Source organism: Suricata suricatta, chromosome 1 (assembly GCF_006229205.1).
Source record: "Suricata suricatta isolate VVHF042 chromosome 1, meerkat_22Aug2017_6uvM2_HiC, whole genome shotgun sequence".
In the NCBI taxonomy this organism is placed as follows: domain Eukaryota; kingdom Metazoa; phylum Chordata; class Mammalia; order Carnivora; family Herpestidae; genus Suricata; species Suricata suricatta.
The window spans coordinates 47,690,586-47,717,330 of NC_043700.1; the positions used below are offsets into that span (position 1 = coordinate 47,690,586).

General features: G+C 44.3%; 1 protein-coding gene across 2 annotated transcripts in view; it reads right to left on the reverse strand.

Annotated features, from left to right (window-relative positions):
- INTS9 (integrator complex subunit 9) overlaps positions 1-26,745 on the reverse strand; it is a 107,947-nt gene that overhangs the window by 2,317 nt on the left and 78,885 nt on the right. For both annotated transcript variants that reach the window (XM_029938461.1, XM_029938457.1), the window contains 8 exons: positions 22,208-22,319; positions 19,944-20,124; positions 16,035-16,095; positions 12,460-12,631; positions 9,339-9,463; positions 7,337-7,504; positions 3,844-3,942; positions 2,426-2,563 (listed from right to left, as the gene is read on the reverse strand). In XM_029938461.1, coding sequence (XP_029794321.1) covers positions 2,426-2,563; positions 3,844-3,942; positions 7,337-7,504; positions 9,339-9,463; positions 12,460-12,631; positions 16,035-16,095; positions 19,944-20,124; positions 22,208-22,319 — 1,056 coding nt within the window. The remainder of the gene's footprint in view (positions 1-2,425; positions 2,564-3,843; positions 3,943-7,336; positions 7,505-9,338; positions 9,464-12,459; positions 12,632-16,034; positions 16,096-19,943; positions 20,125-22,207; positions 22,320-26,745) is intronic.

Consider the following 26,745-nt stretch of genomic DNA (forward strand, 5'->3'; position numbering starts at 1 on the left):
TTATAAAAAATAAATTTAAAAAAGCAGAAAAAAAACTTATCAAGCTCAACACCGAAAAAATAGTCCAGTGAAGAAATGGGCAGAAGACATGAACAGACACTTCTCCAAAGAGGACATCCAGATGGCCAACCAACACATGAAAAAATGCTCAACATCACTCATCATCAGGGAAATACAAATCAAAACCACACTGAGATACCACCTCACACCTGTCCCAATGGCTAAAATTAACAACTCAGGCAACGACAGATGTTGGTGAGGATGCAGAGAAAGAGGATCTCATTTGCACTGCTGGTGGGAATGCAAACTGGTGCAGCCATTCAGGAAAACAGTGTGGGGGTTCCTCAAAAACTTAAAAATAGAACCACCCCACAACCCAGCAATTGCACTACTAGGTATTTATCCAAGGGATACAGGTGTGCTGTTTTGAAGGGGCACATGCACCCCAATGTTTATAGCAGTGTTATCAACAATAGCCAAAGTATGGAAAGAGCCCAAATGTTCATCGACTGATGAATGGATAAAGAAGGTTGGTAGACATACATAATGGAATAGTACTCAGCAATAAAAAAAATGAAATCTTGCCATTTGCAACTTTGTGGATGGGACTAGAGGGTATTGTGATAAGCGAAATCAGTCAGAAAAAGACAAATATTATGACTTCACTCATATGAGGAATTAAAGATACAAAACAGATGAACATAAGGGAAGGAAGCAAAAATAATATAAAAACAGGGAGGGCAACAAAACATAAGATATGCTTCAATAGAGAGAACAGAGGGTTGCTGAGGGGGTGGCTAAATGGGTAAGAGGCATTAAGGAATCTACTCCTGAAATCAATGCTGCACCATATGCTAACTAACTTGGATGTAAATTAAAAAAATAATTATTAAAGAAGAAATGACACTTCCTAGACTTGGCTAAACTGAACATACTAGAAACTGCCTTTTTGATGCTCCTCAATAGTTCTTCACACTTGTCACAGGACCTTCTACAGCAGTAGAATTCAAACATAGCTTCCAAACATGCAAGATCATGCAAACCACAACAAAATTTCTATAACCTGCTTAAGCTTCTGTAAGTTATCTGGGGAACACATCTAAGCACTTGGGTTCAGGAGTCCGGGACATGGGGCTATCTATTACCAGCCTCCATATGCCAATGGTCCCTGATTAAAAATAAAAAACAAAAAACAACAACAACTCTTCCATCCTCAGAAAAATGCATTCCTTAAAGCAAGACACCAATGACCTTGTGATTTAGCAAATCCCTTTCAAGGGAGCACACAAGGCCAGCACAGATAATACTTCTCTAGCTACCTTAATGTGAGTTATAGAATTTTCTTACACATCACACATAAAGTTGAGAAAGCAGGAAAGTAGAAATAAGGCTGATTTGCCTGAAAGGGACCCAGGATAGGTACAGAAAATGGGCTAGGCAAAGTCTCTACCCTTAGTTCGAGAAGCCTATGTGTAAGTTGGGGCAGGTGCTGATACTCCCTCTCGCAGGAGAGGAGGCAGAAATGGCGAAAAGGAAGAGTGAGGGTCAGATCCTAAGGGTCAATTCCTGGATGAGCCAGGAGAACAGAGTGAAGGCCTTTCTGGGAGAGCAAGTTGTTCCAAAGTTATAAAAAAAAGTCAAGCTCAAGTCCTAGCAACAGGGGCCTGAGCACGACAAGGTCATGAGGAAGCAGTGACTGACATGTTCGCCGGGGTCACAGGGGACGCTCCCACGCTCCCAGGGACCCCGCTCTCGGGCTGGGAGGGGTGCGCACCGTGGCTGCAGTCTTTTCTTCAGGGAAAATGAAAATTCTAATGGACGGCTGCTGATTCAGGGACGGACCAGTGTCCTCCAGGTGACTGCTTATTTCTTCCCTCTCCTCCCACCCCGCCTGGGAATTGCTGGCCCTGCTTCTAGAACTTCCAGGGATTCAGGGATCCAGTAACACTGCCGCCTTTGCCCACCCTGCCCCCAGGCCCAAGCCTCTCATCTCTTGTGACAAACCACGCTGGTGCTCTGGCAGCAAGGGGTCTGCTTGAGAAGTGAAGCTCCAAGGGGCGGACTTCCTGGCCTCTCCCATCTTGCCCATCCGTCCATCCAGGTTTTCGAGAAAGGGCCTGCCTTGGGTTAGTTCCCACAAGACACGGATGTGGTGAGGCGGTCTTCTAGTGGTCTGGTGCCTGATGGGGAGGAAGGGGCAGGCAGAGAAGCAAGGGTGGGGGAACCTACGGGGACGGAGGGCACAGTCTTCTCTCAACTCTGTGACCCTCCCCTGGTTCTGTTTCCTGCCACGGCCCTGGAGCAAGCAGACGCTTCAGGGACAGAAGCCCAGACTAGGAAAAAGGCAGCGGCACGCATTCCTTGAAGCAGGTGAACAGAGAAACGCTCCCGTGCGTCTGTGCAGGTGCGAACGGAACGCGCTCACCTTCTCCAGGGCCTGCACGAACTGCTCTACCGGGATGGAGCCGCTCAGCAGCGGCTTCAGCACTTTGCAGTCTGGAATGTCGTCGCTCCCCCGCTTTCTCTTCTTTCCACCTGCGGGCTGGGCGGGCCTGGGCGGGGGCTGGAGGGGGAGAAAACACCATCTCGGCATGAGGGCGGCGCAGGCCACAGCCCGAACCTGTGTGTCTGTGTTCATCCTACCAACGGACCCTCTTTCCCCGTGGAGGCCCTGGCACCCAGCCTGGCATCATCCCTGTGAGCTCAGCCAGCTCTGGAGTTCAGGGTCACTGTCAGCAGGGGCTCCATCTGGAGTTCTTCATAACCTAAGCTAATAAATGCGACAGCATCTGCACAGCATCAGTATCCTTTTTGGCAAAGAGATCTCCATTTTATCAAGATTCATTTTTAATTTTTAACTGATTCAATAGTATTTTCTGAATAAAATTTTTAAGATTTTATTTTTTTAAAGTTACTTAGAGAGAGAGAGTGAATGTGAGTGGGGAAGAGGTCAGAGATAGGCAGACAGAGAGCGAATCCCAAGGAGGCTCCACGTTGCCCACACAGAGCCCAACATACGGTGCCCTCTCACTGAACCTAGAGATCATGACCTGAGCTGAAATCAAGAGTCAGATTCTCGACGACTGAGCCACCCAGGCGCCCCTTCTGAGTAAATTCTTAATAAACTGTGCTGGCAACTACAGGTGTAGCAGCAGCAGGGCGGCCAGGGCCACCAGCTGTGGGGTCAGACTGATAATGGGTTGAAATGAAGGTCAGAGAAACTGCCTAAGAAGCGGTGACACGGAACTTTGTGAGGGTGAAATAAGGGCCAAGTGGGAAACACGGCCAGCGAGGGTCCAGCATGGCGCCTCGTGTATTTTAAGTGGCAGCTCCGGCCACATCACTCAGGGTGCCAGAGCAGCACACCCAAGTCTGGAAGTTTTTCTAAGGGGGATGAGGGAGGACGAGCACCCAAAGAGCTGCACCACGAGGGAGTCAACACGCGGGGAACATGGGGCACGGGTGCAGGGGGGACAACCGTGGGCAGGGTGTTCAGTGGGGCCTCCTCTTGGGGTGGGGGGGCTGGCGCCTGCCCAGACTCTCTGCACTGCCCGCGGGAGCTGAGTGGGGCCGGTGCTTTCGGAGCTGGGAACGGCACTTAGGCTGACGTGCAGCCTCCATGCTATGAATAATAGTTGCTCTTCCCTTTTATCTCTCTGAGGCATGTGGCCAGAGAAATAAGTCGTGAAGAATCTATATGCAGCACGCTCTCTGTTTCAGATCGAATCCATTACGTAGTGTGCTAACTTCTGCAGGCTGGAAGACGGGGACACGGCGGGGGTGGGAGTTCCGAGTCCTCGCAGCCTCCTCGCGGGCGCAGGCGCAGCCCACCCTCCCCCATACCTGAAGGACGTGCTTGTTATCTTTCGTGTGCAGCACCGCTGAGACGGTTGCCAAGGAAATGCCAGGCTTAATCTCCATGGGCACCAGTGAATCTGCGAGCTGGAAACAAATAGGGGTTTCAGTCTAAGTTTGGGGATGAGGTGGGGCAGCCGTGCCGTCCAGTCAGGACCAGGAGGCCACACGGGGCTGCGGCTCAAGCGCCCCTGCCAGCCTGGTGGGAAAGACAGGTCATCTAACGCCTAACGCTGAGCCTTTCATGATCACCCTTATTCATTTTCTTTTCGTTTGAACTTGTTTACATCACTGCAGTCTAACATGACCACACAATTTTAAGAAAGAAGGTAACTTTAATCAAAAATATATCACACACACAAATGTATACATCGATTGTAATAATGAATGGAGGTACGAGAAGCCGGAGATGAAAAGGGGATAGTGGTGGTGGGTGATCTGGGCTGAGAAGAGTTAGAGAACCAGTCCCACCCCAAGTTCTCACACAGGGTTCCGGGCGCTCTTCCTGGGGGCAGCCCCGCACTCTCCGGCAGTCACTCAGAGCGAGCCTGTGCCGCTGCGTGCTGGGACCCCAGCGTGCTGACTCTTCTCTTCTCCCTTTTGTTAGCCCCTCAAATGATGAAATGCCACCACTGTGCTGACAGCTCATCATCTGAACCACCCCAACCTCACATCCATCTTTCAGGTGGCTTCGAACACTTTCACAGTATCTCTCCAAAACCTCAAAGGGCTTCTCCTTATGCAAAACACCTGTCGAGTGCTGACTTTTCATGCTAGCCTCCACCTCTGTCCTCATGACCACTAGGTGACTAGTGTCGGGCAGGACAGACAGGGACAGCAGCATTTGAATTGAGCTAATTCCTGGAAATGTGACTTCTGCCAAAGGTGCAATACCCAACCTTTACCTAGGGGACCATCTCTTTCCTACCACCCAAGTCTGATGTGTACCCTTACTCTTTGGCAGATTTAGAGCTCCCTGTCCCTGCCCCGGGCAGTGATGTGTGACCTTCTGAGAAGCCCTAGCACTCAGCCTTAGTTGGCTATTGCTCTTATACACGTAGAGCCTGGTCTGTCCAAGCCTCCTATATTTAAAAACAAAAATAAATATGCAAGCTGCCATTTAGGTAAATATGAAGATCGACATCAAATGGGCTGAAGCAGCAGCTCAGAGTATTTAAAAGGATTGGAAAATGGAATGTGAAAATTGTTTCATGAAGTAAGAAAACACGTGGCACAAGTGTAAAATATACCCCCCGGGAGACAAGATGTCTGCTCCGGTCTCCCGCCACCGCCCATCCTTAAGCCTCCTTTGCCTTCCTACACTGCAGTGATGCCCATCCCAGGGCAGCCTGCCTGGCAGAACTTTAAAGCCAAAGAACTGGCCCGAGGGGTTTGGGGACAGCACTGGGGGAACCCAGCAGGTGAGGCACTCTCCCTGGGCGGCCCCGTCAGCAAGATCTCAGACTCGGCTGGGCCACAAGGGAGGTCTCCAGCAGACACCTCCTGGAGGGAGGGTGCACCCCTCACAGCCCTCAGATGGAGTCTTCCCAGAACACGTCCACCAGGGCTGTCGCATGTGATCTGGCATCTTGCACTTAGAGGGACAAAGGAGGAGGATTTATGGGGAAGTTGCAGAGGACACACTCTCGTTTGGGGAGGAGTAAGCATCTCTTAGTAGTAGCAACACCTAAAGAACAGCGCCAGATTTTAACCCCCTCATCCTGCACATGCCTCTCCCAGGCGAAACTCTACATTCTGCCTAAGGACAAAGATTTATACAAAAGAATGTTTATGAAAGCATTACTTATAATACAGAAAAGGCAAAAAGCCTGCCCATCAAGGAATAGTCATGATACATTTATGATAGACCATTATACCCCCCACTAAGATGCTTTGTTTGTAACGACATACTCACTGTTACATGACCAAGACAGCATGTGGGATAGGATTCAACCACACACGCGTGCGCACGTGCGCACGCACGCACACACACACACACACACACACACACACACACAGAGGCAAATACACAAAACTCTGAGCAGAAGTGACTCGGGCATGAGGCACATGGTCTTTATCCTTTTTTTTATTATATTTTCCGAATTTTCCAGAAAGAGTAAGCATACTTTTATTGGAAAGTAACTCCTGTAGTAACAGTCCTAATAAAACAGCTAGAGAAGGCAGATGGCCTTACAAAGATGGCTGTGCAGAGCACGGCTCTCAGTGAAGGGTGGGGCCTGAGCCTCTTTCAGAGGCATCATGGTCAATGTGACCGTCCTAACAATGCGGGAGTTTTAAAAAGTCTTTCCCTCTTGCTAGCACGAGTACTCACTGGGACCATCTCGAGGTTACATGACATGGATCACCCACAACAGGGAGCGCGGGAGGCAGGGCCACAGGCCGCCATTCAAGAGACAGCAGGGACCCTCTTCTCATGAGCTGCTTTTTCAGGAGCATTTTTACATGGAAGGTATCTTAATTATGTTAGCAACCAATGGGTTCATATCATTATTTTTATAGTTTTAAAATTTTATTTTAGAGAGAACAAGATCATAAGAGGGAGGGGCAGAGGAAAAAGGAGAATCAAGCAAGCTCTTCTCTCAGCACGGAGCCCAACGGGGGGCTCAATCTCAGGACTGTGAGATCATGACCTGAGCCAGAATCAAGAGTTGGATGCTTAACCAACTGAGCCACCCAGGCACCCCTAAATCATTATTTTAAAATAAATATTTTTTAAATGTCTTAGTTTTAACATCTAATATACCAATATCAATAGATGTAACCCACATAAACAAAAGCTCTTTGAGGTTCTAATTTTTTTCAAGTAGGCTCCACACTGGGCATGAGATTATTAACTGACTGAGCCACCCAGGCGCCCCTTGGGTTCTAATTTTTAAGAAGTTTTGAGACCAGAAATTTTGAGGACATGTTCAAGCTATCTCAAGAGGCAAGAGCAAGCCTCGAGCAGTGTGCCGCAGAGCCTTCACACTGACATTTCAGGGGCTGGGCCATGTGACCCGGGCTGCCTGGCCCCCAGCCGGTAGCTCATGCACAGTATACCTCGACTGTCTCACATGTGCGATACGCACACAAATAATCACATTTACATCCCTTATTTGTTGGTTACTCTTATCTCCATATATCTATGAATTTGATGGAACTTGACCTACACTCAAATGAGGTCCAGAAAGGATGAGAAAATCCACCACCCTAAGATGGTCAAGGACGGAGCTGGCATCAGTGCCTCTGTTCCGTGAGGCCCTGGCCCTGGCTTAAATGTGAACACAAGCAGCGGTCCTTAATGGCTGTTACTTCATTACCTAAAAAATAAGGTGGTTCAGAAGTTCCTGCCTCTCCTCCCAGTTCCATGCCTTAGGGTCTGTGTTCTTGACACAAAGCCGAGAAACCATCTCTGAGACGGTCTTCTATCAGACACTCAGGTGGAAAACCAGGTTTGACCATGAAAAAGAGAATGGCTCACCTCTGGCATGATTTCGATCTTCTCGTATCGCCGCTTGAAAGGCAGGGCGAGCACCTCGGCCCTCCGGTAGGACATGGCTGGCGGCTGGCAGTCAATCATCAGGTCCATGCGGTGGGACTGCGCGGGGGGCGGCTGCGTGTACTGCTCGGGGCAGACCACGTGCAGCGGCTGATGACCAACCGGACAGGGGCAGGTAAGCGAGGAGGCCCGGCCCAGTGTGCCCGCTTGACCGCTCCACCTCACCACCTCCTGACGCTCTCCTCTCAAACCCAAGCCCCGGGCAGCAGGAGGGGGAAGTGCAGTGCGGGGAAAGAGTAAACATTTCAGGGTAAAGCCCTCAACTGCCACTCATGTGGACTAGTGGGGGATCCACTACCTCAGTTTGCATCTGGTTTTATGTTTTCAGTGTTTTTAAGTCACTTTAACGGTAACTTCCACAGGTCTCCGCCCAACTGGTGCCTGAGCCCCTTGAGGGCACAGTCCTCTTGCCACAGCTGTCATCGCTGACCTGTACAGCTGCTGGCCGATTAGCAAGAAGCGCTGACTTGTGCTAGTCTGGTGTTTCGGGGTGGGGGCTTCTCTGGAATCTGCAGGTGCACTGGTGTTAGCGCGCAGCTCACGTTCTCAATTGTGCGAGGCAGACTGAATCAGAACGTTTTTTGCAGAATATTTCTTTGTTATTTTGAGAGATGAAAATAGTAAACCAACATTTACTTGGGGCAAATACCACCCAACAGAAAATGGATTCCAGCAGTCCACTGAGTTTTACTGCCACTGCTTTCACTTAGGGGCCTGGAGCTCACCTCCAGTTCCTGGAAGAAAGCCTTCCAACAGGCCGACTGGATACACTGAAAACAGCAGCTCTTCCACTGGGCTGATCCCTTCCTTCCTCCTGACCTGGTTAGAAGTTCCTAACTCTTTTCAAGCCGTCTGACTGCACAGTCGCAGCCTGAGGACCCGTCCCTGCTTCCCTCTCCTACTGTGGGAACCACGGGGGGGGGGGAACTTAGTCACGAAAAGAACAGGCTCTTAGCTGCTTCTCCAGTGTGCTCGTGAGTATCGAATTGCCACCTGGGCCAAAACTTATCCACCACTCTAATGATGTCTAGAGGAAGCCCATATTCTTTCCTTGTAGGGCCAGCAAACTAGTTATGGCCATCATCCATTACCTCTGCATTCCTGAGGTCATAAATTCTATGAGGAGGAAAGCAAACTTCTGACCTAGGCCTAGAAAAATGAAGGAGGCTAATTGTACCTTGCCAAATTACTAGGTGAAGCGACAGAAGACGTGCCAGGGCACCATGGTGCTCCTTTAAGCTCCTGAGGCAGTGGGGAATGAGACACCAGCCTCTTGAGTCTCTCCCTAGCCAACTGCAAGCAGCTTCCCCCAAACCCACTATCACACATGTGCCGCCGAGAGGTCACCGAGAGGGGGTTTTTATTCTACCCTCACCCTCTATATTCTCCTTCTGTGTAGATGGGCTTCCTTTGCCCACCGCTTTACCCAAATATTTCTTCCCTTGCCCTATGGCAGAAGATGCAAAAGGAAAAATAAATAAAAGGCTCAAAAACAAAACCAAAACAGACCCCTAACAGAAAGCAACAGAACAGTGTTTGTGGTACTAACCCCCATCTGCAACAAGGGCCCAGGACGGGTTTCAGTGAAGCTGTCTTTTGGCTTGATGAGTCTGTCTCTAGAATGACTGTTTTGGTGGGGAAACAGGGCAGTTTGCTTTTAACTGGACACAGATGGTCCTCATAAAAAAATAATAGGCTGTTTATGCTTTCCTTCCCTTCCACCTTTGATTTCTTTAGAATGGAAACTGGTTCCAGGGTGTAAAGCCCCCTACTTGGGGGCGGGGGTGACTGGCACATGCGCCGGCATCTGCGGACTCCTGGGACGTGAGGAAGACAAGAAGTGCAGCCAGACGCCCACCCACACAGATGCACAACCCCCGGCCATGCCGGGCCGCGGGCAGACACCAGCACTTCCCTTCCTCACCTGTACTTCTTTGAGCAGCTTCGACACTTGGATGAAGTTCAGTCGCGTATCGATGGGGCAGTAAATGCATTTCATGGCCAAGGGCTGGTAGGGAGCCAGTGCTTCCAGGTAGGAGAAATCAGGTTCTAATGGGAGTACAAGAAGGAGAATTTAAAATGCAAGCAACGGAGTTGCTGCCAAGTGAGGAGGCGGCTGGTGTGGTCAAGGCCAAGTGGAGTCTGTACCTAAGTGCACAGAGGCTGGTGGGAGCTGGCTTCCTGATGCCTGGAGAGGAGTTATTTACAAGCAAGCACAGGGAGAGGCCGAAGGAACAGGCAGGGTGGGTGTGGGCTCAAGTGTTCATCACACAGAGACGGAGGAGATAAATGAGGGGATACATGAGTAAATGAGGGAGAAGGGAAAGCTCTTCTTTGCAACAGAATGCCAAATAAATGTAAAGTAAATGATGAAAGTAAAAAAAAAAATCACCATTTGGCAACCATCATAGTAATAATTTATTCAGACTAAGATCATCCAACAGATGCAAAAAAATTGGATAAAAATTTGAGGAAAACCAGGATACATAGTCTTAGTGTCCCCCCACCCAAGATACTGATTAAATGTAAATATAAAAACTGACTTCACAGTGGGGAAACCTGGCACAGGCCACTCGGATCAAGTGCTTGAAGTTAACATGTGGGTATGAGGCAAATGACACACCACCGACTTGATAGGGCGCACATGAGAAAAAGATCCTGGCCCCATGTCAACCGATGCTTCTGCTATGACTGTCATGCTCCTACTGGCAAAGCCCGGCGCCCGCTGTGACCAGGAACAACGCTGGCCATGACGGCTTGTTGGTTCTATCCAGAACCACTCACTGCAGTCTGCATGGCACGGATTCCATTTCTGGTGTGAAAAAAAAATCCTTAGACTCCCAACAGCCTGCGCCCCCATGAGGACGTCACTTCTTACAGCCCTCAGGCTTACACTCTCCTGTCCCACTAATTCTCCCAGCGCATTCAGGATGACTGATGGAAATTTCAGATTTTATTAAAAAAATTTTTTAACGTTTTTTATTGTGAGAGAGAGAGAGAGAGAGTGGGGGGGGTGGGGGAAGCAGAGAGAGAGGGAGACATAGAATCTGAAGCACGTTCAGGCTCCAAGCTGTCAGCACAGAGATTGATGTGGGGCTCGAACTCACGAATCACAAGATCATGACTGAAGTTGGATGTGTAACTGACTGAGAAACCCAGGTGCCCCAGAACTTCCAGATTTTTAAATTACGCCCCCTCCGGTGGCTCCTGTTTCCCTAAGAAGAATGCCCTCATATGAGGCAAGGACGGCTACCTAGGAGACAATGGACTCCCTTTTTACGTGTACTATATGAGCTACAAGTTTCCCACAGCTGTAATATAATCAGAAAAGTGGTCCAAAACTCATCTCTGACATGACCAGACATCATAAATGACACAGCTATTCTCAGCCCCTCAAAACCGGTTTAGATTTAAATTCATTACCCAGGGTTGTGATGGACAATCACACAGTCCTTGATTTCTTCTTAGCTGGCTAAAGGAAAAATTCTACTACAGCGAACACGTCTTACTGTGCCTATATAAATACTGTACCCACTGTCATATCAGAGTCAGTGACTCCTCAAAAAGAATAGGAGACCACCTTTAGTCCTAATACAATGTTCTCCAGACCACCTCTTGCTTAGTAAAACCTGGCTATGGTGAGGTTCTGGGTACTGTGGGTCAATGTCTTGTGACCTGACTTCTTCTCTGCCTTTGTCTAAAAGGGGGCCTGGGAAAGAGAGAAGCAGCCCCTGAAGCTGCTGGTCTGAGCTCTCCTGGCACTTTCTATTAGGTCTTGGAGTGACAGCCGGAGCCAGACTGTCAGTCATGGCCAGGCCACGTTGTTCTCCTGTTGGACATCAACAATTTCACAGAACACTAACACCAAACATGGCCATTCGGTGACCATAATGGATCAAGTCAAAAACAAGAACCCCTCCATAATCATGCCTGAACACAAAACCACAACACTGTTCAAACCACAAAGTGGGCAAACATTTCCCTATCCTGGCTCTGTTCTTCTTGCCTTCCAGATAAGAATTGTTAAGATACTCTGTCATGTAACCACTCCTGCTTCCCGACAGTGGCCAATCCAGAGCAATGTCCCACATCTGTAAGCCCACCTCAAAATCACCCAACACAAGCCCAAATCCGTACGTTCTTTTCAATATGTTCTGAGATGCCTTCCACTTCCCCATGGAATGTGTTCTTCTCAGCTACAATAAATCGATACGCCAAGTCTGTATGACCAGTGGGGTGCTGGAGGCCTCTGGCGCTCCTCCCAAACAGGCTGAGCACAGGGAAGGGCCCCAGTGTCCCTGATCTTGAAGGTTCAGGCACTACTAGATTCTATTCCATCATTCAAGTCTTAAAAGCAATGAGAAAGAAAGCAGCTGGTAACTTTCTCAACAGTGGTTATGTGCCAGGCACTGTATGAAATGCCTTCTGATAACATTTCAGTAAACGCACAGAGCCGCCCAAGGAAGGAGCCATCAATAATCCCAATTTGTGATGAAGACAGTGAGGCTCGGGGAGGTGAGGTCACTTGGCTTAGGTTACAGTACACTGGACCGGATTCAGATCAAGGTTTTTTACCTCACTGCCCTTAATATTTCCAAACATTAAGTAAATAAGTAAGGGTGATTAAGTAAAACCCCTGCTTGGCTTTAGTAAAGGATCTGTTTTACTCTGATGGGTTTGTCTCCAGAAAAGCAAAAAACTGTAAGCCAGAGCCAACTATAACCAAAGGAGACAAACCCAACTCAGGAAATAATTCCTAAAGGGTAACACAAGAGTGGTTACTAGAATTACTGCTGTTCTTGAAATGGCTTACAAAATCCTATCAAAAGCAGTGCAGTAGAAATCTGCCTCGGGGAAAAATCCCCGAAGAATGGATATGAGAGCTTTGTCCAGTACAGTTTTCTAACAGTCCATCTTGCTTTATTCTTTCCCTTGTGGTTTCTGTCAGATGAGTGATCGGATTTATGCCTTTTGGTACATTTCATCCCGGTCAGTGCAGAAGGTCCCAGTGGAAACGGCCGGGTTTTGTTTGTTTGTTTATTTACCTGTGAATATGACAGTGTTGAGACTAGATTTCCCCCAGAGCTCCATGAAATGGACCACGTCCCCAAATCGGAGGGAGGGGTGCCCGGTGAACACCACGCATGGCTGTCGGAAATCACTGCTGAAGTCTCCGTGGAGGCTCGGGTAGTGCTTCAGCTTGTTGGTCTGAATGAGCTACAGTATGTACAGAGAAGCACACACAGGGATGTTAACCCATCAGGTAGAGGGAAGGGCCACACAGCATGGGAGCATGAGCAGAAGGAAGAATACAAATGAATCTGGTTAAAATTTGTAGAAGATTTTTTTTTAATGTACAATGTGACTTTCTGAACAGATGCAACCTTCAGGTACACACTAACGTATTATTCAGGCTATTAAAGGCCCGATGCAGTCTAACTCTTTCATTAGAGCTACGTGACACTTGGGAGTCTCGGCCCTAGAAGTTCCCAGAGTCAGTTATTATTTGATGTACAAGTAATTTTCCCCAAACATGTGGCTTACTAAGTTCTCTCAACAATAAATACTTCACACAAGAAAAACAGTTTACCTGCACAGGACCACCTCTTGAGACATTATAGCTGTAAGTTACTGGGGCAACTTAATAAACAAAGGCCAAATTGGCTTTCAGAGATTTGGGAGACGTGATATCCTCATGACACAGAGAGCTATAGTAAGAAGTGGGCCATGCACAGCCTCAGACCTGTCTCAAAAGTCTATGTTTTGAACCAAAAAGATCTCCCTTCCAGCGCAATCTCTGGCAATTCTCTCTCAACGTCATACTCCAAGCAAGGCGACATCATATACAGTTACAGCCACAGATGGCATCTGGTGACGGCTCAGCAGCTCTTCCTGCAGCCCTGGCCCTGCCTCCACCTCCCCACTCTAGCATCAAAAGGTCAGATGACAAACACCCAGACTTCAGAGACCTTAAATATCAGCTAGGTCAAAGGGAATACTGCCCTGAGATATTGTCTGATGGATAAAGAAGTGGTCTGTGACATGACTTAAACCTGAACTAACCAAGAATGCCTAAGAGGGGAGCCCAAATCCAACTGAAGTCATCCCAATAGTGAGAAGTGGCCAGAATGGGACAACCCCAAATGGAAGCCAAACTCTCTTCATGATAAAGATTTAATTTTTAATTCAGAAAGATTGCTTTTACTAGTAACACTGCAACATGACTCTAGAGATCTTAAGCAGGCATCCCCAGCTTGGATGGGCTATGCTGTGGTAAAGAAGGCACACATGCTGAATTCCTATCTCCCTTCCAAGCTACATACAAATAAAAGGGACATTCTTTTTATAACCGATCTGCCCCAAATTATTACTTGTCCCAGTGAAATGGGTGAGCGCTGTCTAAAAGACTAAGCCTGCTGTAGCCATTGCTGTCAGGGAGACAAATGGGATTCTAAGAATAGCAGTTGGTCTTTGCCCACAACTTAAATCACTTTTTGGGCATTACCTCGTGCTCCTGAAGTTCTTCTGATCAAGGCAAGCAACTAAGACAAATTCCTCTTTTTTTTTCTTTTGCCAGTTGGATCTACCTTTCTAGCCGACTTATAACACTGGACCATTCATTACCTCTGTACTTATTTAAGGTCCAAACTGTATAGGCAATGGAGCTGTAGGGTGGGAATTCTGCACTTTTTAAAAAAAATCAATACTAAGGGCAGAACGGTATTTTCTCATGGGCACTGGTCACAATACCGAGTCAACTCCATTATGCCCCAAAGTAGGCAAGTGCGTTTCAGGAACCCCCATCATGCAACTATGGTCTTTTCATATTCCTAACTGCACACGAGACAAAGGTTATCTGCTACAATATGTGGGTAAAAATGTAGAGTAACGCTCTTAGGAAACAAAAACAGGCTAATTGTTGTTCGGGGGGAGGAAAACTGGCTTTTAGGGGTAAAGTCCACCATAAAACATGTTTTACCATTTTGCCACGCTCAATCTTCTGATATCACTGCATTTCTAGCCTGAAATTCACTGTGGTAATGACAGAGTGTGGAAAACCTTTGGCTGCTAAAACAGAGTGCGTGGACTGAAAAATGACTTCCTTAGAATCTTCTGTGTGAAATTCTGGTTCATTAAAGTCCTTTGGGGTAGCAATAAGCAGGGGTAGTGGGAGTTGTCAAATTTAAAATGTTAGCAGGACATATGTTGCTATTTACATCGAATCAAATAGTTAACCATAAAACAAATGAAACAATTAAACCTATACAAGCCCATCCACACAGACATCTGTGGATGATGAAGTTTTTACAAACTGAAAACTTCCGTGTTCCCAAACGCACACTGACAAGCACCATGACCAGATTCTCAGAAGTTCCTCTTTGTCTCTTTCCAGTTACTATGTCTCCATCCCTACCTCCAGGGTAACCGCTATCCTGGCTTCTGATACCACAGAATGGTTTTGTGTGTTCTTGAACTTTTATATAAAGAAAATCACACTGTGTCTACTCTCTCATATCTGACTTATTTTACTCGCATTATGTTTGTGAGATTTGTTTACATAACTTTGTGTAATTGGAATTTATTCATTCTCACTGATGGAAGGTATTCCATTGTATAGAACATACCACAAAATCCACTAGGCTATTTAGGGTATATTCCAGCACTATTACCAAGACTGCTCTGAAGATTTTTATGAGAATCTTTTGGTGACACACCTACGAATTTGTTTGGTATATAGTTCAGGAACAAAACTGCTGAGGAGGGGAGTATGTTATATGTTCAGCTTTAGCAGATACTGCCAGTTTTCCTAAAGTGATTATACCAATTTAAAAATCCTTTTTAAAAATGTAACAAAAAGTTGGGAGTAACCCATTTCTCAGGTAGTAAGAGAATGGTTAAGTACATTATAATATGTTCATATATGATAAGCTATACAAGGCAGCAATAATAATAGGCACACCAAAAAATATCCATGATACACTGTTTGGTGAAAAACATAATGAAAACAAAACTGGGCATGTTATGTTATATATGCTGTATTAGTTTCAGGTATCCAATATTATCTATATTGTGAAAAAAAAAATCACATCCATCAACACACAGAGTTGAACTAACTTTTAACATCTGCTCTCTTAGCAACTTTTAGACATGCAATACGGTATCGTTAACTACAGTCATTATGATGTACATTACATCCCATGAATTATTTATTTTAGAAGCAGAAGTTTGTACCTTTGACCTTCTATTTTTTAAAAACTTAAATGCTATTATTTTCATCATTAAAACTTCATATCTATAATCAACAGGACTACCTGGAAAGAAGACTGTAACAATAAATGAATCTGTTGTTACGCAAAGAAGTTAGTTGTAGGGGTCAGATAAAATTCATCACCCAGTGAACAGAACAGAGGTAAGTTATTAACTGTAGACACATACTGGCAATATAATGTGTTAATGAGAAGAGAATGTAACATATCTTGAGTTAGAGTACTTGGCTGTCATCTCACATGGGAAATGAGACTATATGATTTTATGTAAGGATTTAAAAAATCTAATGACATGCTATATCCATTGAGCTACAGTTTTTTCTTGCTTTGACCCAATAATGCCATTTTCTTACCTCTGCATGAGGAAAAGGTGGTTCTGGGAGATACACTTTAGTCTGTTTGTTGTGACAAAGCCTTTTAAAGAGGAAAAACAGATCAGCTTGTTAGGTAGGGCACACAGGGTCATTTGTTGCCACCTAGTGGTAACAGCACAAACACTAGTAAAGTTGATTCAAAATTTCCTGTTAACAAATCTCACTGTGACTGAAAGCCAGAATCTAGAGAGTATTCAGAACATAAGTCTCCTGTAGCATTTTTTAACTATTAAAATTCCTGAGGACATTATTTCCTTGAAAAATAAGCTTGTTATTTTGGAATAATTTTAGATTTATAGAAAAGTTACAGAGACGGGATGGACTCCCGCTGGGCCTTTATCCAGGGTCCCCGTAATATTAATATCTTACATAACCATGATACATTTGTTGACCTACGAAATCAACATTAGTACATTACAACTAAATTCCAGACTTTGTTTGGATTTCACCAGTTTTTTAACTCATGTCCTTATTTTGCTCCAGGATCCAATTCAAAATATCATATTGCATTAGTGGTGATCACTTTTGAGGAGAAATAGATAGGCTTTCCTCAAAGACCCAACTTTCTGTTTTGCACACCCACTAAGCAACACTGGTAACTGAAACTGGAGACTCTGTAAATGCTTTAGGTGGGCTATGCTCTTTCCTAGCCAGAGCAGACACTTAAAATATGCAGATGTCTCGAATAAAGCAATTGTGGCCAAAGTTAACAACCGATAACTCAAAAGACATAGCTGTTCCGTAGGTCTGGCAGTATGTAGTAAGGTATGCTTGTTTGTGGCTACTTGTAAGAATTCTGTTAAAACAGTATTAAAGTACTTCAACAGTTCTCCCAGATACTATTTTTGGGGGAGTAGTTCAGCTCTCCAGGGTTTGGGTTTTATATGAACTTGATTAATGTCACTTATTATTTAATTTTTCCTACACTTAATTTTCTTTAATCTTGATTTAAAAAACATCACTTATATCCTTTTTGGAGGAAGATACTTTTGGATGGCTATTTTATAATATCTAAATTATATATAATTACATACATATAATTATACATAAAACCTAAAGAGGAAGACAAAACTTTCTAAACTCAGGAAGACAAACAGAAGATCTTCATTTAAGTTTCTTAGATTGTTGCAAAGGATACCAAGTTGCATTAGTTAATATCAATATATAAAACTAAAGTATTGCCGACAAAAAAAACCAAACCCAAACAATAACCTAAATGCACTGTGGTATCCTGGACTGGATCCTGGAACAGAAAACAGACATTAGTGGAAAAACTGGTACAATCTAAAAAAGACTATAGTTCAGCTAATAACAATGTGCTAATGTTTATTTCTTAGCTTTGATACACGTTTATGGCCATGTCAGATGTTGCCATGGGGAAACTAAGTAGAAGGCATACAGTGCTCTTTGGACTATCTCTGCAACTTTTCTGTAAACCAGAATTACTCCAAAGTAACAACTTTATTATTTAAAAAACAAATGAAAGACAAAATCCAAAGTGCCACGATAGGAGAAAAATGTCTGCAGACCTATAACAAAGAATAGAGTTCAAATAAGTTGGTAAGAAAAGTATAACTCCTCTAATCAGTAAAAAAGGAACAATTTATAGAAGACAATGAGCAAGCGGAACAATTTATAGAAGACAAAAATCTTTCTGGAAAGCAAATGAGATTTGTATAATCAACATTAAAACATTATACCCTTTGTTCCTATAATTCCACCTTTAGTAATTTACCTAAAGCAAAAGATGTAGTCATATATACATACAATCATATTAAGTGAAGATTTATTACTAAAAGGAAAACATGGGCAAAGCCTGTCCGTCCAACAATAAGACAACAGTTAAATAAATTATATAATATACAAATGATGTAATAATGTAGTCATGTAAAAATTATGTCCTCAAAGTTTTACTTTACTCCTCCAATCTCAGATTAAAAATTTTAAAAGCAGGGGGCACCTGGGTGGCTCAGTTAATTGGGCATCTGACTTTGGCCCCATGTTGGGCTTTGTGCTGACAGCTCAAATCCTGGAGCCTACTTCAGATTCTGTGTCTCCTTCTGTCTTTGCCCCTTCCTTACTTGCGCTTTGTCTCTCTCAAAAATAAACAAACATTAAAAAAATTTTAAAAGCAGGATCCAAAATTAAATAATCAGTATGATTCCCATATGGAAGGAAGAAATCCATCAAAATTCCAACAGTGATATTACTTCTGGATAGTGGGCTTATGGGTTGTTTTTTTCTGTTTTCTGTAACTGTATTGTTTTCTATAGTAAGTGTGTGTTACACATATATTAGAAATGAACAAATATACAAACCCAGAAACAAAAACAACCTCCTCTAATTTGAGTGGTCCTGACTCCTAGCCCATCAGATACTCTGACAAGAACAGCATGCAGTGCGGAAGGAGTGGCCTTGAGGAGCAGACCAACCCTCGGGCCTCGAAGCGGGGGCTGGAGTTTTTTTTACTGAGGTTCTGGATGAAGAAATGCAGAACATGCTGATTAATTCTGCAAGTGATACTTAGGCTGCATTCCTCACTATTCAAGATTAACTTCCTATGCTGGGGGAGGAATGACCCAATGTAAAGGATAAAATTCAACTGTACCAATAAAATGATGGCCCTATGAACAAACACGACCAAGACGCACACAGGAAGGAAAAGCTTGTCTGAATCAAGATAAAAAAAAAAGACCCTGACTACAACTAAAAAGGGAGGAAAAAATGCCCTTTAAGAAGGTGGAGTGGGGAGGCAACATATGTTAGGACAGAATGATACACCAATTCCTTCTTTCTTAGAAACTTAGAACACTGTGTCCATTATGCTACCATCCAACTGACATGTACTACACACACCCTCTGTATGTGTGTCATCCCCCTGTCTAAAAACACCACCCGAGGTCATGTTAAGGTCAACTGTAAAAGCTATATTTCCCCCATCCCTCCCCCCTTTCTTTGGCTTGGTGAGTCAGATTCAAACATGCATGTAAATAATCCTAAAAAGGTTTACTAGCTTCAGACTGTTCAATAATTTACCCATCTTAGGACCTGATCAAACAATTCCCTGCTGTAATAAAACTTAATTTTCTCAAATATCATGCTATTGAAGTGAAAAAAATCTAGCTTTTCTTATCAGATTTGGTATTACAAATTCCAGACAACATGAGCTTGGATTTTTTTTTTTTTTTTTTGGTTCTAGAATGTCACTTCAGTTTGTAATAGGCAGAGAGTAGCATGTGAGAAGATAAATGTATATTTTTGTCACTGAATTTGAAAGTGCTAAGTTAACCCTTTGTCTTTTATCCCTCTCTCCTTGATATCTATTCTTCTAAACTCTAGCAATGTAACAGAATTTTTCATTAATACAGTTTTCACATCACAAAAATGGAAAGACAACAAAATGAAAGTTTCATAGTAATGCGAGAAAAAACCCCTCTTTTTAATTTTAGACAGAGAGAGAATGGACATGAGAGTGTGTGGACATGTGCGTGAGTGAGCAGGGGAGGGGGAGAGGGAGAGAGACAGACCGAGAGACACACTGGTGGGGGGGGGGGGGGGGGGGGGGGGGGGGGGGGGGGGGGGGGGGGGGGGGGGGGGGGAGACAAACAGTCTTAAGCGCAGAGCCAATGCAGGGCTGAACATGAGATCATGACCTCAGCCGAAATCAAGAGCTGGATGCTTAACCAACTGAGCCACCCGGGCACTCCTGTTCTTTTTTAATTAAAAAAACTTTTCGGTGGTAATGGAGGAGGGCACCTGTGAGGAAGAGCACTGGGTGTTGTATTTGACAATAAACTATTTAAAAAAAATAAAAAAAATAAAAAAACTTTTTACATTTTATTCTTACTGCTTCAATGTACTGAATCATGAAGAAGAATGCAGACATACCACTCAGCGAAAATCTGGGAAAACTCTAGGGAACTGTTGGCCACAGGGGAGATGAAGTAGAAAGGGATGTTGGAGAGGCCAGCAGAGTCGATGTACTGATACAGGCATTCCAGGAGGTCGTAGATCACTCCAGAAGGGTAACAGGGCACCAACACGTTTCCTCCATTCCGGACTGTCAGTGCTAGAAAAGTTGAGGCCAGAGAGAGAAAACAATGGTGTCAAAAGAACTGTTTTATAAAGGTAGAATGAAACTTTAAACATAATACTTGGATTTCTGTCATTTCCCGCGTACAATGATCCGCTTCTTTGGAAGAACAGCGCAGGAGTGCGAGAATCGAGAGGCTAACAGTCAGTGGGGTTTTAATGGATGACTCAGTCCCTGGGGACAGGATGTGCAGTGAAGGGTTTGGGTTTTAAAGGTTACCAATGGCAGCCGAGCTTCAGGACAGACCCTCCAAGCTCCTTCTCTTTTTAGCTCCTGCTCAAAACTTTGCTGGATTTGTCTCTGTTCAGTCTCTGATCACTGTTGTATGACCTATAAGGAAATAGGCCAAATTTTTCCATTTGACTCATTTTGGCGGCATTTTCGTTCATTAATGTGTTATTTGTAAGAAAATCCTCTACACTTTGAATACTTAGAACAAGTTATCAAATGAGGAATTGCAACTTAATGGGTATAATAATATTAGAAGTTATAATTGGCTAAAAAAGAAAAAAATTAAGCCCTCTTAAGTGTCTTTTTGTTTGGTTTCCAAAACAAACTGAAACACACAGCTTTGGGCATAGATCTTGAAGCCTCTGTGTCTCGTACCCTCCCCTGACCTGGGTTCTCCCAGACGCCGTACTCGGAGTACTGGTGGACGGGCTGCTACTAGAGACGGCACCGTGGGGAGCCGGCGGGCAGGGCGCAGGAGGCCTGGCTCCACTCCTGCTTTCACGCTACAGGACCCCACGAAAGCCACTGAAACCTGGCTGGGCCTGTTTCCTGACTGGTTATGAGAGGAATGGACTAGATTAGTGGTTTTCAAGCTTTTATAAGTGTGAAAATGGCCAGGGGACATGTTGAAAACGCAACTCTGCTGCTGGGTCTTTCCTGCTCCCATGGAATCTGACTTATTAGGCCTGTGGAAGGGCCCTCAGATGTGCATCTGTAAGTGACCTCACTGATCAGGAGGCAAGTGGTTTAGTGGACTTTGAGAAACAGTAGATTAGATGTAACGTTCCTTTCAGATCTAAAGTTTTGTGTGATTCTAGATAATAAGCAAACAAAACATAAAAATCAGAGATGCTATTTGAGACTACTCCAATAATTTTTTCAAGGAAGAATAAACTGTGGGAAAGAGTTGAAAGTCTGAGCTCATTAACTCCTCTTTGGCAACTGTTACAGACTGACCATCTGTGTCCCCCTAACATTCATATATTGAAGCCCTAACTCCCAATGTGAGGGTACTGGGCGGGGGGTGCTTTGGGAGGTAACGGGGTTCAGATGAGGCCATGAGGGTACGGCCTCCAGGATGGGATTTTTGCCTCATAAGAAAAGGAAGAAGACACGAGGACTGCTTCTCTCTGCCAAGGGAGAATACCTGTGGGCGTCTGCGGGCCAGGAAGAGGGTCCTCGCCAGACCCTGACAATGCCAGCAACCTGATCTCAGACTTCCAGCCTCTAGAACTGTGGTAAATGTTTGTTCTTTAAGTCACCCTGTCTGTGGTATTCTGTTACAGCAGCCCAAGTTAAGACAGTAAGCAACCTATACTTTTCTAAAAGAAAGGCAGGATTTCTAGATTTTACTGAAAATTTATATCCAAAGACACATACATTTCTTCTGGGTAGCAAGTCTCTCCTCCAAATTCAGTCTTCTCTCAAAGAAAAAACAACACTGACCAAATATTGGTGGGAGAAACATATCTGTTCAGTATACTGGTATTGTGAATGCAAAGTATTAAGTCTTTTCTGTGCTATTACTTGCGAGCAAAGATGTGATTCTTCCCTTTTTTGACAACTGCCATCCTGTACGCACCCCCGTCCTGTCCCCAAATCCCACCACAGAGCACTTATGTTGCTTAAGAATTGCTTTTGCTGACAATGAGGCGCTTTGAAGGACGGGCAGGAAGGGTAGTATAGGCAGGGGCGCAAGGGAAGCCTTGAACGGGGACATCAGAGGGCGTGAACGTGAAGGGAAAGAGCACAAAATACTACAGAAGCAAGAAACTGAAAAGTAAATCTAGCGCATTTCATTCTGTTCACGGCCTGAGCTGACACGTACCCAGGTTGCTGCAGAACTCTCCCACCATGCCGTCTGGGTTCGCGGTGGGGATCTGAGTGAGGCCTGTCAGAACAAGGACGTCGCTGTTTTTGAGAGAAGCTTGGTCCATGGGCTGAAAAACCAGAGAGAATCATGCTCAGTACTTCAAAAGTAAATGGTTGAGTACAAGTAGTGAAGGACAAAGAGAATAGTCATTGTTCTTTCTGTGTTCGACTCATCATCCTCCTGTCCCCTTACTTCCTCTAATGAAGTCTGTCAGTGAACAGTAAGTAGCTGCCCGGCAGCGGTGGGGACAGGCGAGAGGAGGCACGAGGGAACCTTACAGCATGATAAAAGAGTTCTATGACTTGGCTGGTGTAGGGATCACATAACGTGAAAATTCACAGAGCTGTATGTTTAAGATCTTTGGGTTTCATTATACATAAATTTTATCTCAATGAAAAAAAAAAAGCTTATGATCTCAAATATGTAGAGTGCTTTGCTCTTTTGAAATGTCATCTCATACATGTCGCTGGTGGGTTTCCAACATGAGTGTGTACTGGAATCACCTGGAGGGTTTGCTCAGCTGTGGATTGCTGGGGGCCGAACCCACAGTTTCAGATTCAGGTCTGAGGTGGGCTTAAGAATTTGCATTTCCTAAAAGATCCCAAGAGATGCTCCTGGTGCTGGTCTGGGATCATGCCCTGAGGACCACTGCACTGTGTAGGACCCACCATCTGCACTAGTCATCTGTGAGTACATGTGCCTTTTGATGTATATTCCTTTAGCATTTTACGTAAACATGGATATAAGGGCTTCATTGTTTTTTTTCAATAACATGACTGCAGTTATATAAGCTGCTTTACAACTTGAGGAACATTCCTTTAACATGGATAAGTATAGTTGTGACAGCTATACTGAATAGATTCTAATTCCTATTTGCACAAATGTATATCAGTACGTACAAGAACTTTTCCTCTGCTTGAGTAGAACTGATGTATTTCTACTTCTCTAAAAAATACATATGCATTCATTGTTTCCAGAGAAGGACAGTGCTTTATAGTAGCAGGATGTGCAATGAGCACAGAAATGTTCGTTATGTGCATGCATCAAACAGAAGGATCAAACTTTGTTAGACAGCATATTTAGCTTAAAATGACAGTTTTATAAGACCCTTATTAGAACCATAATGATTCACAGAGCGGATGGAGGAATTCAGATGGTCTAGGAAACCCCTGAAATAGCACGTACAATTCCGTATGTGTGTACATGTACATTTTCCCTGAATTGACTGGCTGTCATATGGGGCCATGACTCCCAAAAGGTTAAGAACTACCAGTCTAAAGAAAGCACCTAATAGAGATTAGGTGGCCCACAAAACAAACATTGTCTCTGTACCTCAGCCATCAATGTTGCCATCCTTTGAAAATTAAATGCCCGTAATAAAAACCAAAAGAAGTACTACAATACAAATTGTTGGAAGTTATGAGATACTTAATGATCAGATCAGCCTAGATGGTCGTGATGTTAGCCCTTTACTTGGAGACACTTCTTATTGATTCCGAGGGCTACTGGAAAGAATTGGCCCTTAACAACACCTTTCTGTGACACCCTCTGAAGCAAGCTGACACTGCCAACCCGTCCATGTGATCACAAAGGGCAAATGTATATATTACAGGTGTCGATGACAACTCACTGAGTGCTTCAAGTGGGAACATACTATTCAAACACAGTAAAGCAAAAAATTTCATTGTGTCCAAGATCAAATAAAAATACCTTACAAAGTTAACAGTCACAATCAAGCCTGTGGAATAAAATTCTGGAAAACACTCAGCCCAAGGACGCTGTGGTCACTGTGCTGGTCCTCTATGGTTAACATCCACTGGACACCTTGCACAGGGTATGAGAAAAAGGAGACCCAGTCTCTAGGCCCTACAAGCTTATAATCTAGTTGAACAGAAAACATGTATGGATCAAGACTTTGCAATGAGCCTAAGTGCCAAGAGGAACGCAGAGCAGAAGGCTGCACTGGGGCAGGTGGGGCCACTTGTACCTGCCTTCTGGCAGGTGAAGGTTTGCTTCTAGTTTTCTTTCTTTCTTTGGCTAAAAAACTTAAAGACTCGATTTAAGACAGTTTTTGGAATGGCTGCACAGCATCCCTCCTTTCCACATCAAGATATCCCTTCCACATATGCCCTCATGGCTTCTAAGATCTCCTATAGCAGTACTAATCACACTGAATCATAACTGCCTGTTTTCCTGTCTGTGTCCCCTATGGACTATGGAGCTCCCTGATGTCAAGGATTTAGTATCTTTAATTCCCCCGCAAAATGCCTGGCGCACGGCAAATGGTCAATAAACATTTGCTGAATAAAGGAATGCACAGAATGCATGAAAAGAACGTGGTCTAAGAAGTAGGAGAGCATCGCATCCTGGGAAATAGTTCATTAGACGTCAGGAAGGTGAGAGTAAGCAGGTCAATTCTGGGAGGAAAGAAGGAGGGAGGGTGGGCAGAAGGCAGGGAAAGGCAACTTGTAGACGCCAAGTGAATGTATTTGGCTGGAATGGAAAAAAGTTGACCTTGGGGGTGCAAAAAGAGATTAGTAAAAAAGAGAGAAAGTGTAACTGGTCAAGAACAAAAAAGGTGAGAATCACAGAGACTGAGAGTGAGCATTAAGGAATCAATAGTCTGAAGCGGAAGATGACATTTTGGCAATGATAATACAGGTGACAGCTGAAGGGGAGAGGTGATACCAAAAGGAGAGAGAACACTCAGAAGTTCCCTGTGGCAGCCTGGACATAAAGGGGGAAAACTTGTAATCTCATGGCACTTGGGGATATGCAAGAGGCAGGTCTACACATCACAGGAAACAACTGATAGACCGTTGGGAATGCACTGAATATACTGGACAATGGACAAAATGAGACTTTAAGATGACTCCAAATTCTTAAGTCAGAAATGCAGACAGAGGGCAATTTGGATGCAATGATTTAAAAACGTAAGGAGGCAATAATAATAACTGTTGCAAGTGTTTAGGGGACAGCAAAACGGATTTACTATGAGAATAAAAGATAAAACAAAGGTGCGTGATGTATATGGAGATTTGATAGGTACCTTCATAAGGTATTTAGTAAACGATGTCAGTTTGTTTAGAGTGAGGAAGTGGAGTGAGTCTAGGCCCATGGCTGTGGTGCCCCATAAAGCAATGGGGAGAGAAGAAAAAAAGACAAGTACATATGGCAGTGAAGAGCTTCCCTACCTGTAAAAATGAGCAGTTTGAGAAAGATAGCTATATGGTGCTTGCACCCTGTAATATGATAAAAGATCAAGTAGAGTATGAAGAGGAAAACAACAACAACAACAACAAGATTGCCCCAGAAGCTTAGACTAAAAAGAATTTCAACACGAGACTGATGAGCGGTGTCAAATGCAGCTGCAAGATGCTGTGGAAAACAGAAAAAAGTAAATTTCTATGAGATAAAAGAGGGAGAAAGCCAGGTGTACAAGACTGAGTTAAGGAAGGCGAACAGGAGACATCTAATCATGGTTAAGAGACAGAGAATCCGGTGGTGAGGCAGGCGACAGTCAACTGAAAGCCTTTTTGCATATTAAAACCCTTCAGAAAAGAAGGAATCAACAAATGACCTAATGACCTATACTTTGATGAGAGGAAGAAATAAATTTGAGGTCGTGAAGCACATCATCTCCTTCTAAGGAGGCCAATTCAAAGCCTGCTTTTCCATGAGGTCTCCCTAATCCCCCTGTGGGAAGGGATGTGCCCTCTTTATGAATCCCAGGGCACTTCAGTGGATTTCTAATCTGACAGGATTGACTGCTTGCGCCCTGAAGAAAACTCCCGCAGGTAACCATTTTCTTCCCCTACTGTAACTTCTATAAATGTAAAACCTACCCAATCCATGTTCTCCTTACAGCCTAGCACATTCCACTGCCCAAAGTAGGGGTTTAAGAAATACCATGGACTAAAATAGGGAAGGAGTGAACAAACAAACAAATCCGTGTATATGTGCAGCATACGTTAACATTATTTTTGAGAAAAGGGAACACAGTTGACCACTGAACAACATGGGGTGGGAGAGTCAGCGTATAATCTCCAAAAACATAACTACTGATAGCTTACTGGTAAGGGGAAGCCTTCCTGACAGCATAGTTGACTAACACATATTTTGTATATTCTTACAAAAAGTAAGCTAGAGAAAAGAAAACATTATTAAGAAAATCCTAAAGACAAGAAAGTATAGTACTATAAAAATCCATACCTAAGTGGACTCGTGCAGTTCAAACTTGTGTTAAGGATCAACTGTACTCTGCAGAAAAGCTGTCCTCCAGAGGAGAAAGAAAACAGCAGGAAAGAAAGATTTCTTTTCTATGGAAAGAAATAGAGGAACCCAGCAAACTGTCCAGTTTCTCCCTCCTTGCTCTATGGGGTCTCTTCCTCAGCATGGTTCTCCAAACTGATCATGAATCATGTGTGGTTCAACTTCTCCACCATCCCCAAATATAAGAGGTTAAACTTTTACTGCTTGGCACTATGTTGCCA